The sequence below is a fragment of the Pelophylax lessonae genome (assembly GCF_965119305.1).
Source record: "Pelophylax lessonae genome assembly, chromosome: 4".
In the NCBI taxonomy this organism is placed as follows: domain Eukaryota; kingdom Metazoa; phylum Chordata; class Amphibia; order Anura; family Ranidae; genus Pelophylax; species Pelophylax lessonae.
In genome coordinates, this window is record NC_138771.1 from 564156989 (window position 1) to 564171893 (window position 14905).

The 14905-nt window shown below is 40.1% G+C and overlaps 1 protein-coding gene across 1 annotated transcript in view; it reads right to left on the minus strand.

Annotated features, from left to right (window-relative positions):
* Positions 1 to 14905, minus strand: part of LOC309553960 (chromaffin granule amine transporter-like) — a 67767-nt gene that overhangs the window by 2762 nt on the left and 50100 nt on the right. The window contains exons 11-13 of the mRNA XM_082255471.1: positions 8031 to 8109; positions 7888 to 7939; positions 6732 to 6915 (exon numbers count right to left, since the gene is read on the minus strand). Of these exons, the coding sequence (XP_082111597.1) occupies positions 6732 to 6915; positions 7888 to 7939; positions 8031 to 8109 (315 nt within the window). The remainder of the gene's footprint in view (positions 1 to 6731; positions 6916 to 7887; positions 7940 to 8030; positions 8110 to 14905) is intronic.

Sequence of the window (14905 nt, forward strand, 5' to 3'; positions counted from 1 at the left end):
CACCATCAATCCAATTACTCTGTATCCAATCAAGCAGGCTCTTGCACTATCAGGGGTGTCCCGTGGGCTGCATGCGGCCCCAGGGAGTTTAGAATGCCTCTTAATGGTAGACCTTTTGTTGCTGGTATATGTTCCCTTAATGAACATTTGGGACAATGGTTAGATGGAGAACTACAACCCCTAGTGAGGTCACTACCCAGTTATCTTAAAGACTCTAATCACATTCTTAAATTAATAAACGACACCACATGGGAGCCCGAATTTTTTTTGGGTCACGTGTGGTGTCGCGAGTTTATATTCTAGTATTCCACATTACTTGGCAAAGGAGACAGTATCTAGAATTTCACACCAGATTACCCTTGATACAATGTACATATATTTTGGAGGTATTAGAATATTTATTAACTCATAATTTTTAAATTTTTGATGGTATCTTTTACCTCTAACAATGTGGGGTCGCTATGGGGGCTAAATTTTCTCCATCCCTTGCCAACCTTGTTATGTTATCTATAACATTTCCAATCTATTCAGGCAGTATATACATTTTTACTGTTGTTATATAGATGACCTCCTCTTTATCTGTGATACAAGTTTAGGGGATCTCAATTAATTTTTGTCCTTTTTGAATTGGAATACCTGCAATTTATCTTTCACAGGTTCCATGGATCATCAGGAAATATCTTTTTTGAAAGTGCTTTTGGTGGGGTTGGGTAATCGGGTTGTTACACGATTGTATCATAAACCTTTGGTGAGCAACAGCCTCCTGTTGGCCCAATCAAACCATCCTAGACAAACTATTAGGGGTATACCAGTTGGCCAGTTTATCAGTATACAGAGAATTTGTAGTGAAGATACGGATTTTGAGAGGGAAGTAGCTTTGCTATATAGTAGATTTAGAGAGCGTGGGTATCCTATTTGGACCTTGAATCGAGCATACAGCATAGCTAAAGCGAAGAATAGACAGGAACTTTTTAAAATTGCCCATGTGTCCTGCCCCAAGTCTAGGAATAAACCAACTTTGGTTACCCCATATAGTCTGGAGTTTAAACAGGTGAGTGAAATAGTGAGGAGGTATTTACCTTTGCTATATGAGGATGATACATTGCCTGAGATAATGAAACAGGGAATAAATATTGTCCCTTGTAAAGCCCGGTCCCTGGCTCGTTCTTTGTCTCCAAGTTTTTATAATTCTGTTTCCAGAACAAGTACTACTTGGTTACATTTTAAAGGAAACTATAAGTGTGGGGGTAGGGACTGCCCTTGTTGTCCCCGAATTGGCCCAGGCAAGCTTGTCGTATCTGGTGTTAATCATAGACAATATAGTTTAAAACAGTTTTTCAATTGCAACACTAGATATGTGGTTTATGTGATCACATGCAAAACATGCCAGTTACAATATGTGGGATGTACCACCAGACGCCTTAGAAAAAGGTTTCTGGAACATTTGAATGATATCAAACTCAATAAATCTACTAATGTAGCAAGACACTACAATACATGTCACAGTGAGGATTCAGGACTGGCATCGGTTCAGATTGTGGAGAAGGTTAAACTTACAGTTCAAGGTGGTGATTTGTTTAGGTTGTTTTGTAGAAGGGAGGTGTACTGGATTTTTCATTTAGAGACGAGAATTCCGGACGGTTTAAATTTTAGGTGGAATGTTTCCCACTACCATGAGTAATCCCACACCTCCCCCGTGACAGCCATACCAAATTGGGCCATGCTGGGGGGCTATGTAGGATGTGTGATACATGATTCTGTAACATATAATTGGATACAAGGTATGTCACAATATCATAACAGGAGATAGTCTATATACATGATTTTTTGTCATTGATGGTGGAGTTTATGCTTGTAGACTATGCTTGGGATGTGGCTTTGATCCTAGATTTAATAGCACATCATACCCCCTATTGGTGTATATTCTTTATAGTGGACATCCCTAATATTGCAATATTCCTTAGAAGATTGATGTGGACGGTATGGTTTTTGATTTTGATATTTATAGAATATACATATACATTGGAAGGTTTGTATGTAAATCTATAGTGGCATTTGTGGCAGTATAGAAGAATGTTTTATATATGTTTACAATTTTAAAACAATGTACACATTTATATTTGTAAGATGCTAGATTTAATAATATCAATATACATGTGAATCCTTTCAACAGATCATGATCGTTCCATATGTTGAGACTACTTTAGGAGGGGAGCTATGATAGTGTTTTGTCTGGTCCCCTGCAATCTCCAGACGGGGGTTTCATGCTTTTGATGGATGATTTACTGTTTGTTTAATTTATGTCAATATTTTTGATTTGATTTAATTTATTTTACATTGGTTATTGATTTGTTCATTTTTAATTTTATTATTGCATATATGAGGGTATTCACATTTATTTTGGTTTTGTATATACAGTATATTTTTGTAATTGTAGCATTTTGTTTTTCTTTGTTTCTTTGGATAGGGTGATGTAATCATATATTTTTTTTTTTTTTTAATTTGTAATGGGTAGTTTTTGTGATTTTATTAGATTTTTTTATTTAACTGTAGTTATCTCACAATTATATGCTACCTTTACATGGGTATATTTGTTGAGCTCGGGTGGGGAAGGTCATGAGAGATATTCCTCACCTGTAGCTCTCCAGATATAAATCAGTGCTGAACCCTGATCTAATCAGCAATTACTAAGCACAGGTGTGTGAAACGCATCTGCTGAGATCATTAGGAGATGTGTGTGTATATTGTGACCTCAATTTCTAATGGATTCTGATTAGAGTGAGGATTTTTAGCTGGAAGTGCCGCCATCATCTATTTGTCATGAGTTTAGCATGCACCCTGGGCATTTCTGAAGGAATGCTGGGGAAGCCAGGCTAATGCATGCATGGAGGAATGCCAGGGCTAATGAGGTCAGCTGGTAAACTCCTTCCTGGGTCTTATCGGCTAGTCTATCCTGTCTGTATACCTGGAAGTTTCTGAAGTGATCTGCAAAATACTACCATGGCCGAGGAAGGCCTTGTCTTCCAAATCAGAGAAAACTTGTATTTTTGTGCAACAGAGGTACATTAATGCTGAATTGGTACATAGGGCAGCTGGATTTTACACAAAAAAAAAAAAAGGTGAACATAGCCTTTCATGTTCATTTGACTGTACATCTTCTATGGATCACAGGAGTGCCGTTAGTTTTTCACTCCTGTGACCCATTTTCATCACACCGTAGACTGCTGTCTGCTGATGTCACAGAGTCGGTCCAGGCTCAGGCAAGATCACGACCATGGAGTCAGGATCCGTCCGCATGCCTGGTCAGGCACCCGGCTCAGCTGTTCTCAGTGTAGAGGCGTCAGGGGACAGATGCTGCATCCACCTAGGTAAGTATAAATGTGCAATAACCCTGATTCCCATACTTTTCTTTTAATATTTATGAATAAAAGAAATGTTCACACACACATATTTCCAGCACTTTACAGCAACTTCAGATTTGGACATCCCATGAACTTCCCATGACATATCATATTTGACATACAGTACTAGCAGAATATACATGTGAGACAAGGCATGCTGTAGCAGTCATTTCAGTGCAGAGTGCAAGTACACATCTTTTGAATAAGCCACCTTCCCTTTTCTCCTCTGGAGCACTATAGAACTGGGATAACTCACTTCCCAACGTATACTAAGTCCACAGCACTAAGCTTCCATCACAGGACCAGCAGCTGAGGGTCAGGTGGAACAAGGTGCTTCTGCATACCAGTCTTTTTTCAATATCTCTTTTATAGCTTTGCTCAGCCAGGCACACTCCCAGATGACCTACTTATTTCCAGGCTCCCACCATTACTCACATCAGAGGACTCTGTCCAGGCCTCCAAGGCCTAATGCACCCTGCTACAGGAACTGCAGAAAAAGGTCAGGGAGAATATAGCTTTTCCTCCCATTTCTGTAATACCTAGTCTGGGAATTCTTTAGATCACGTCTGTGGAAGAATACATCTTAGCAGTGATGATATCTTTCTCCCATTTTCCTAACACCCAATGGCTTCACCCACAGATGGCATTTATATAGGCACTAACTTCACCCATGACATCAAAAAGGAGGGACTTCACAAAAAGGAGACCTAACACATGATAACAACTTTTCATTCACCATAACATAATGACAATAGAGCCATCCAGTGGCAGACAAGCTAATTATTCACTGTACGACCGGGCATTAGTGACACTATAGCCATTACATGGTCCATCCACTCATGCGCAGGAGTTTGTTGTTCTAATTTAACATGAACTGTTAGACAGGACCTTTCGGTTTGTTGCAGGCCGGTTGGTAAGTGAACATTCTTTGTTGATTTTTGACATGTGTCGCCCTTCCATGTGTTCCTTGCTGCTAAGGCCAGTTATAGGTTGGGGTGGTTGCCATTTGTTTGTAACTGTTGGTTTATTGTTTAGGGAATGCACTGGATACCTTCACTGCCATTGTGCTATTGCTGGGTGTCTGGTGCATTTCTGTAAATTTAAGGTGGGGGGGGGGCTTCCTCCAGGATACCTTCCCTCAATCTATCCATTTATTCTATATATATTTGATCCCAAAGCAAAACATGACTTAGTACTTGGTGGAGAAACCTTTGTTGGCAAGCACAGAGGTAAGACATTTCTTGTAGTTGGTGACCAGGTTTGCACACATCTCAGGAGGGATTTTGGTTCACTCTTCTTTACAGATCTTCTCTAAACCTCTAAAGTGTAAGTCCAGGCAAAAACGAACTAACGTTACTTATGCTCTCTGTTACATTCTATAACTAATCTATCTAACCCTGTAAAGCAAAAAACGCTGTACATACTTATTCTGCAGCTGATCTGGTCGGTCTCTAGCAGTGGATGCTGTTTGCAGGAAAGGGCCGACAACGGCTGTGAAATGGCTGGGAATTGACGTCACCCATAGAGTTACTATGAGGCTTTTGTTGTGGGCTGCCTCTCCTGCACCTGCCTCCACACTGAAGACGCCACTGACAACTGATGCTGGGACCCAACCTGGATCGGCTGCAAAATAGGTAAGTATAGAGATTTTTGCTTTACAGGGTTAGATAAATTAGGTTTAGAAAGTGTCAGAGAACGGGTTTAGCGTTAGTTACAATTGCCTAAACCTCTACTTTATAGTTTCTTAGCTGTCTCTTGGCAACTTGAAGTGTCAGCTCCCTCCATAAATTTTCTATAGGATTAAGGTCTGGAGACTGACAAGGCCACTCCATGACCCGAATGTGCCTCTTTTTGAGCCACTCCTTTGTTGCCTTGGCAGTATGTTTTGGGTCATTGTCATTCTGAAAGACCCATCCAGGACCTATCTTCCAAGTTCTGGCTGAGGGAAGAAGGTTCTCATCCAAGATTTTATAAAACATGGTTCCATCCATTGACCCACTTAATGCGGCAAAGTCAGCCTGTACCTTTAGCAGAGAAACAGCCCCAAAGCAGCATGTTTCCACCTCTGTGCTTGACTGTAGGGATGTTCTTAGGGTCAAAGTCAGCATTTTTCTTCTTCCAAACACAGCGAGTCCAGTTAATGCCAAAGAGCTCAATGTTAGTCTCATCTGAGCACAGCACTTTCTCCCAATCCTTCTCTGAATCATTTAGATGTTCATTGGCATGACTGTACATGTGGAGGAGGAGGAAAAATGCTGATTATGACCCTAAGAACACCATCCCTACAGTCAAGCACAGAGGTGGAAACATTATGCTTTGGGGCTGTTTTGTCTGCTAAAGGTACAGACCAAATTTGCCGCATTGAGAGACCAATGGATGAGGCCATGTATTATAAAATCCTATAGAAACGTTATGGAGGGACTTAAAACTTCGAGTTGCCAAGCAACAGCCAAGAAATCTTAAGGATTGAGAGAGGATCTGGATCAAAATAACTCCTGAGATGTGTGCAAACCAGGTCTCAAAATACAAGAAACATCTTACCTCTGTGCTTGCCAACAAAGGTTTCTACACCAAGTACTAAGTCATGTTTTGCTTGGGGATCAAATACTTATTTTACTCACTGAACTGCAACTCAATTTATAACATTTGTGTCATGTGTTTTTTTCTGGATTTTTGGTTGATATTCTGTCTCTATCATTTAAAATACACCTATGAAAAGAAAATGATAGGGCATAAGTGGGCAAACGTACAAAATCTGCAGTGGATCAAATAATACTGTATATATATATATATATATATATATATACTCCAACTTTGTAAACTCTCAACATTTATAGAGTTAGGATTGCAGTACACTGGGGTGCCGTGACTTGGCCTTGTAGCTTACGCATATATTTGCAGATGTATGCAAACTAAACCTCTGGTCTTAATGTGAACTGTTAGAAAGGACTATTTGTTTTTTTGCAGACTGGTTGGTAAGCGAGCTGGGAATTTTTCTTTGTTGTTTTTTTACTCCAGAAGGCCGCTACCAGGTCAATATCAGGTACTTACACTGCTTGGATTTAAAAAAAAATATATGAATGTATTGATGTATTAATGACTACAAAACTGCATTATTTGTCTTTATATCTGCCTAGATGTTAGCTTTAAGCCTCTTGAATGTTATTTGTCCTTGTGTATCATTTGCATATTGTATGTTATATCTAATTATATACAAGAAGAAGATTGTGAAGATATTTGCATAATGTCAGACCTGTAGGTGTCAACAGCAGACCCTTCATATAATATCAAGAATTTTCTATAGATTAAAAATAACAACCATTTTCTTACCCACTGCAAAGCCCATGCACAGGGCGATATCAGAGATGGCATATATCCCACCATAGACAGAGGTGTGACGCAGATCAACTAAATGTCCCATGATGGGCATGATAGATGCATCCACCATTCCAAGGGCAATGCCAATCCCAGCATTGGGACCGATAAGGCCATAAATATTGACAGCAAGTGGAACCTGAAAAATGGAAGAATGTCAGGATGCAAAAAGGCCCAGTACATAGAAGGATAAAGTTCAAACATTTTAATGGCCTTTTAGTTTGCTAGATGTTGGAGTACTTAAGAATTATGTCTTATAGTAAAACTTAAAAAGTTAGAAAATTAATTGGTTAAATGAAACTGTGGGATGTCTTTATACAAGCTAATCTAACCTATAACCCCCTACCTCAGTGGGAGTATGGCACCAATTAAGCCCACGGGGAGTTACTGTGCAGGCATTGATGACATTTTAGGAGATTTCTGAATCCAGGCTGTAAACAACACAGGAGGCTGCTGCTGCTGCTGCCTTGAAGATTTGACTGTGCATTATGGGTGAAAAGGTTCTAAGATATGTTAGCATTTAGTTAGCTAAAGCACACTTTGCTGTTTTCATCTTGTTTTGTTTTTTTTTTTTTTTGCAATTTGGTGTTGTTGATCTTCTCCATCCTCTTTCAGCTACTTCCTATCTACAGGAACTCGCTTGAGTGTCAGTCGCACAATATTGCTCTGAATCAGCTTCCTGATAATGGTGGACCATGCCTGCGCAATGGGTTCCAGTATGGCCACTTGTGCTCTCCACAAGGGACACATGTAACAGGCCAACCACGCAAGAGAACAATTAGGAGGGAGTTGTCACCTCTTAACAGGAAGTGCCTGAACAAGGACCTTCATGTCAGGATCACTGTGTGTTCTTTTAAAAACAATCTATACTATTTTTTTTTTTTTTTGTATCTTTGTTCTTTTATTATGTTTTTCATAGTCCTAATAAAGTAACTAACAATATTGAATATTTTGGATACAATTGTTATTTAGTGATTTGTAAGGGCAATATAGCTTTGCAAGGTACAATTCATTATACTGTAATATTGGTGTAGCATTTCAATAATATATATATATATATATGTTAAAGCTTCACCATCATTATTCTGAAAAATGACCAAATTGTACTCACACAAAGAAGACTAACTCCAACCACAAGCATACCAACAAGTGTACACAGCCACCTAAAAAAAATAAAAAATAAACAAACAAAAGATTGTCACCTTATTCACTCAAATAATAAGCTGGGGTTTCAGTAAAGTATGTTTGTCTTACCTTCCCATCTTATGTGACAGAATCCCAAACAGGTTAGTACATAGTAGGTATGAAATGCTAGCAGGCAAGAAAGCCAGTCCTAGAAAAGTATAAATCTTTAGTTAAGCATTATTTGATGTCTAGATTGGCAAAGCAATAGCAAGCTGCAATAACTAAAATATAACTTTGGATGCGGACAAGCAAAGCTGAAATAGAAAAGATTTGCTATATTATAGGGAACATTTCGAAATATTAATTGAGCCTAAGCAGTCCCTGAAAATGTACTGTTTGTCTTGAATGCCACCTTCCTGGTATGTGAGTATGCCTAGGCACTCCTGTGCCATTCCCATAGCTGTATATCTACAGTGTGAGATCTAAGGCACTGCTTCCTATGACTGCTAGTCTCACTGGTAAGTTAGTGATAGGAAAGGATCGGCTGCAGAAGGATCACAGGTAATACTAGTGATTAGTCCTTTGCCCTCTACTTGCCTTTTTTGGGTGCAGTTTGCACAGTTAAGTTCTCCTTTAAATATATTTTCCAGCCTTAAAACAAACATTTGCTTTGCCAATGCAGGACAAAGCAACAAGTTTGCATTTAACCCTTTCCTCCTCAGTAGCACTTATTTTTTTCTTCCCTCCTCTTCGGCTGTTGTGGAAGTGTTGCAATCAAAGAAAATACCTGGTAGCACTGCAAAATGAAGAAAATGGGATTCACTCCTCGTGACAACACTGGGCTAGTCATCAAGTACCAGCACTGCCACATGAGGAAACTCCCCAGCTTTGTGTAAACTGTTTTATGCACTCCCAAAAGAATAGGCAAATGAAAGGTGAGAATGGGATGTTGGGGCATAGGTTAACTTTAAAGTCCAACCCTACCTTGTATAATAAATGATGTTTGTTAATAAGCCCTAAAGAAGTGGACACAGGTCTTCAAAACGTGTAAGCCTTCTTTCTGATCTTCAAAAAAATACTCTCTATTCCCTGTGTCTCTTTTGGATAAAGAAAGTGGGGTTCCCCTTGTGGGACTTTATAGGCACATAAAATATATACTATGTAGAAAATTATATGAAAAGAGTATTGAAAAAATATAAATTTTATTGTAAACACAAATAATGATTAAAAACAGTACAGGCAGAGGAGAGACAGATATATCAACCGTAGTAGTCTGAACTGTTTATCTTAACACATAATGTGTTTACATTTAACGGTTCCCACTACCTCCAGGTGCAGGGGGTAGCGATGGGCACTTGTTGTGCCCCATCATATGCCAACCTGTACCTGGGGGAGTGGGAACATTTTCTCCTGGATGATGACGCCTTGTCGATGTACACTGGTCACATCCTTTTTTGGACCAGGTACATCGACGACGTGTTCCTCATCTGGGACGGTCCCACGGAATCCCTCCAAGCCTTCTTAGTTCATTTGAACAAGAACGACTTTAACCTCTCATTCACAATGAACATGGATCCCGATCGGATCACTTTCCTCGATGTCGAGATTATGCGCAGTGAAAATGATACCCTAAAGAGTAACCTCTACCGTAAACCCACCGCGGGAAATACAATATTGCACGGATCAAGCTTTCATCCCACCCCTCTACTTAGATCAATTCCCACCAGTCAATACTTGAGGTTAAGACGAAATTGTTCAGACCTCAAACTATTCCAAGCGGCCGCTGACGCCCTCCAAAAACGTCTACTACGTAGGGGCTATTCTAAGAAATCGCTCAAACAAGCTTACCAACGTGCCCTTAATAGTGACAGAGACATACTACTAGCCCCAAAAACATCAGTAGGCTCCAAAAAGGAAGATATCATAAGGATTATAACACCCTATAATCAGCAACACCAAAAAATTAGACGCATTGTCTCCAAACACTGGCACTTGCTGGCCTCGGACCCTATATTGGGCCAACATGTATCAGATACACCTAATTTTACCTATAAAAGGGCCCCAGCTTTACGAGACAAAATAGTCCGTAGTGAGTTCCGCGATACTGTCACGTCCACTTGTTGCAAATACAGAGGGACATACATCTGCGGCAGTTGTAAATACTGTGGCTATATGTTCACACAAAAATCCCCCATATTACCGAATGGAGATGTCCATCGACCTAAGCATTTTGCCAATTGTCGTACGATAGGCGTGGTTTATCTCCTGCTTTGTTCTTGCCAGTGCTTTTACATTGGTAAGACCAAGCAGGAGTTTTGGCAACGCGCATACCGCCATCTTCTAAGCATGAGGAAAGCAGACCCTGAGCTTCCTTTAGGTAGACATGTGGCTACTGTACATGCCGGCAAAATGCCTAAGGTTAAGTTTTTGATTCTCGACCGAGTCCACCCAGCCCCTAGAGGAGGGGATTGGAATAAGTCCCTCCTCCAACTTGAGCTAAAATGGATATATTGTCTTAGGGCCACTGAGCCCCCAGGACTTAATGGATCTTTATCATTCAAGCCCTTTCTCGAGGGTTTTAACTCTGGAGGAATGGAGATTTAATTCCCCCCACCCAAACCAGACGGCCATTCACCCCCAATCATATTTTAGGGCCTTCCCATAACATCATACTAGTCCCAATATCCATATACCTATATGCTTTACTGCTCTGGCCTTAATATGTTTTGTACTGTATGATATTATGTCAACATGCTAATTTTCCTTTTTTCTTTGTATAATAATTATATAACAAAATTAATTTCTTCTGTTACAATTATGCTTAAATATATGTACATGTTTCGATACTTGTTGTATTGTCATTGACATAAGTTGTATGTATGTTCCTTTTCCCTGTATGTTGATCTTGTCATTTTGTATTCCAGTGTCTGTAACCTGTTTACATCTGTGGGTCGTGTCCTTGCTGATATTTACATTCAAGAACTACAACCTTCAATCATGCCTAATCAATATAGTAATGCATTCCTTTTTTGCAACTTTTTCTAATTAATTTGGTTTGTAGATTCCTCCCAGCAATTTATGTTGACTCCGGGCGTTGCCCCTTCTCTAATGTGCGTCCCGGCACGGGGAGACATATACCGCGTTATCGCGGTAGCCTGGTCCTATTCTCCATCTTCTGTGCCCTTTGCGGTTCAGCTCGGACCAATCGGCAGCCTTAGTGCATCTGCACTTCCGGCTCTGACCCCCGTGTCGGTGGAGCGCAGATGCCGATCCCGCCCACGTCGCGTCAGGGGTGACGCATGGTGTTTGTGGGCGGGCTCGGCACCGGCGTTCCGGGAAGCCCTTCCCTTGAGGCCAGCTGTGTCACGTCTTGCACTAATTAACTAGCACTTTTATAGTGCACCTCTCGCAACACACAGCCAGCGCATTTACTTGCTGGCTGTGGTGCTGAGAGGACGCTGTTTGCCTTACTACCATCTACATTCAGGTACCAACTTTATACATGTTAATCAGTTCTCCAAAAAATCTCTATATTTCTTTCTGATCGGCTTCGCTGTTCTAGCTATATTCTATTGCAATTTTATTGCCCACTTTATATTGGGCTACCTTTTTGGTATATATTTTTATGTCATTATGCTCTTTATATACTTACTATATCACTTATAGATATACAGCTATTTTATATGCCGACACTTATCAGCCTCTCTCTTGCTTATTTTGCTACATATATCAATGTACTTAGCTCTGATCTGTCCATTTTTCAGACCGGCGCTACCTACACCTTTGCCACTCACCTACGCTTAAAAGGCTATCTCTGGCCTCTCCCAATTAAGGACTTCAGACGTCCATTGATTGGGGGCTGCACACCTGATGTCAACAGCGGCTGGTTCATTGGCTAGAATAATCATTTACCATCTTACTCATTGCATTTTTGACTGCAAGGACACTCGCACCCACCAGATGCTTTTAACCGTGCAGGCTACCTGAGCACAGTTATTTTTTCAACCCTGTAAGTACTCGTTATTATTGTTATCATAATAACTGTATAAAACTCTATAAAGTTATGTTGGAATATCTTCCTTCCTTAAAAAACCTCCAAAATTTATGGTTTTTGTATTATTTATACTTTTTTATTCATTAGAGTACCGTTTGAACCCCTCCCCTGAAGAAGAAGCAAAATCTTCCCTTTGGCTTCGAAACATGTTGGGTTTTAGTTCAGACTACTACGGTTGATATATCTGTCTCTCCTCTGCCTGTACTGTTTTTAATCATTATTTGTGTTTACAATAAAATTTATATTTTTTCAATACTCTTTTCATATAATTTTCTACATAGTATATATTTTATGTGCCTATAAAGTCCCACAAGGGGAACCCCACTTTCTTTGTCCAAATACTAGGGATGTGGCACACATAAAGCGCTAGGCTGAAGCACCCCATTCATTTAATTTTGGTAGTAGATACCGCCCCCGTCGCTTTCTTTAGCCTACCGCTTAATTTTAGGTTTTGCTTTTGTAGTTTATCCTAGAGTTCATTCTCTAAAAAACTAAATATTTGTCTATATATTTGATTATTTGATTTCCTATTTGAATTTTCATAATGACACAGGATACCATTTTGTCAGATTTCACCGGGGATAGTTGGAACAATCTTATGCAACAATACCAACAAGAGTTCGAGGACAACGAATTTATAGAGACAGAATTGTCATCTATGTTTTTTCAGTTGTCCAAAATGCTAGAGAAAAAATCAATGTTCTTTTGGAATATAAGATCTTTCCAGGAACATATAAAAGAAAATGTTAGCCCGTTTGGCCTAAGAGCCCAAGTTTTCCCGATATTGGAGGATCCAACCCCTAGCTTTAAAATCAAATGGGAACAGGCCTTACAACAATGCTCTGTGGCGCTTATGAACCTCCTCATTGAGGAATATTCTTTAAGAACCACAGAGCTGGATAAACATATAGCTTCTACATGTGAAAGACTAAAAAGATACAAAAGCCATACCACTTTTTCCCATCGGGAAGTCAAATTAAAACAACAATTAGACACCTTCAATAAAAACACCCTTGTGAAGAAACAAAAAATTCTTAACAAAGACAAAAATACTTATATACAAGGGAAGGCTTTTCATTGGACAAATAATCAACACTATATTCGTCCACTTAATAGGGACCCCAATGCCCCAGTACCTAAACTGAACACCAAGTTACCACCCCCTGTGAAGAATCACAAGACACCAATGGAACGTACTAAACGTCCCCATGCCTTCGGCCCAGACCCTATATCTAAAAAGTCTAACACCCAACCCCAACACAAGGAGGGTTTATCTCTTTTTCCTACACCATCAATACCTCCACTGTCCAATATCCCTCTCTCACAACAAACACCACCCCCTATTAATTTATCTAATTTACCTACACATCACTCTTCCATCACTCACTTAGACGACCAAACTTTTTTAGATGTGGTCCACCAACGAGCTTCACAACTCACACTTGCACTCCCATCACCTCTCCCCCTCACTTAACTTCCCACACTGCAACCCCCCCTCCCCCCACCAATTTGGCACAAGACAATGTGGACTTTTCTATCATTAATTTGTCTAGCTATAAATTATCTGAATCTGAATTATCCATATTACAGAAAGGCCTTAACTTCTGCCCCACGAATAACATCAACAAATTTGATTTTGTCAAGGATCTCCATCTATTTGCCCGCAAATTAAATTTTAAATACATTTACCACAAAGACAAACAAAAACCACATGAACAGGACCCTATTTTAGATACTTTAATTACTCTTCTCGAAGAAAACGAGGATCTTATTGATCGTGTGGACCTCCCCTCTTTACTCGCTGGTATCCCGCCTGAAACCAGAGAACAAAAGATAGTAGGCACTGATTTTCGCAAAAAATCCGACGCCTACCCTCCCATTCAGAATGCGAATATCAACGCCTTCTTAAAAATAGTGTCAAAGGAAGTTGAAAAACTTAATATACGTCCGCTATCCCAACCTAACATCTCTCAAGCCCAAAGAGAGGCAATTAACAAATTGGCAACTAATAAATCTATTACTATCAAGCAGGCTGATAAAGGAGGGAATATTGTGATAATGGACAACTCTCAATACATCAAAATGTGCACCAACATCTTAAATAACGCTGATTGGTACAGGCGTATCACATCTGATATAGTTACCAAGTATAACTTGGAATTTTATCAGTTGATAGATACCGCTTACCTCAATAATGTTTTTTCTAAAGACACCTGGAATTTTGTCCGCACTAAATTTCCTGTCACCCCCACATTTTACGGCCTCCCAAAGGTACATAAAAGTACCACAGACCCTCCCGGCAGACCGATTATTTCGGGATGCGGATCTATTACAGACAACGCAAGTAAATTAGTTGATGCTTATCTTCAACCCCTTGTCCATAAGCTACCTTCCTTTACTAAGGACACTATTCACTTTATTAATAAAATTAAGGACCTTTGGATACCCTCCACCGCGATTCTAGTCACCATCGATGTGGAGGCTCTTTACAGCTCGATCCCCCACTCCAGGGGTATCGCAGCTGTAAAGCATATTATATCTGGTCAGGACACAGTGGACGCCTATGGCGAGTTTATACTAGATTTATTGTTGTTTATCTTAACACATAATGTGTTTACATTTAACGGTTCCCACTACCTCCAGGTGCAGGGGGTAGCGATGGGCACTTGTTGTGCCCCATCATATGCCAACCTGTACCTGGGGGAGTGGGAACATTTTCTCCTGGATGATGACGCCTTGTCGATGTACACTGGTCACATCCTTTTTTGGACCAGGTACATCGACGACGTGTTCCTCATCTGGGACGGTCCCACGGAATCCCTCCAAGCCTTCTTAGTTCATTTGAACAAGAACGACTTTAACCTCTCATTCACAATGAACATGGATCCCGATCGGATCACTTTCCTCGATGTCGAGATTATGCGCAGTGAAAATGATACCCTAAAGAGTA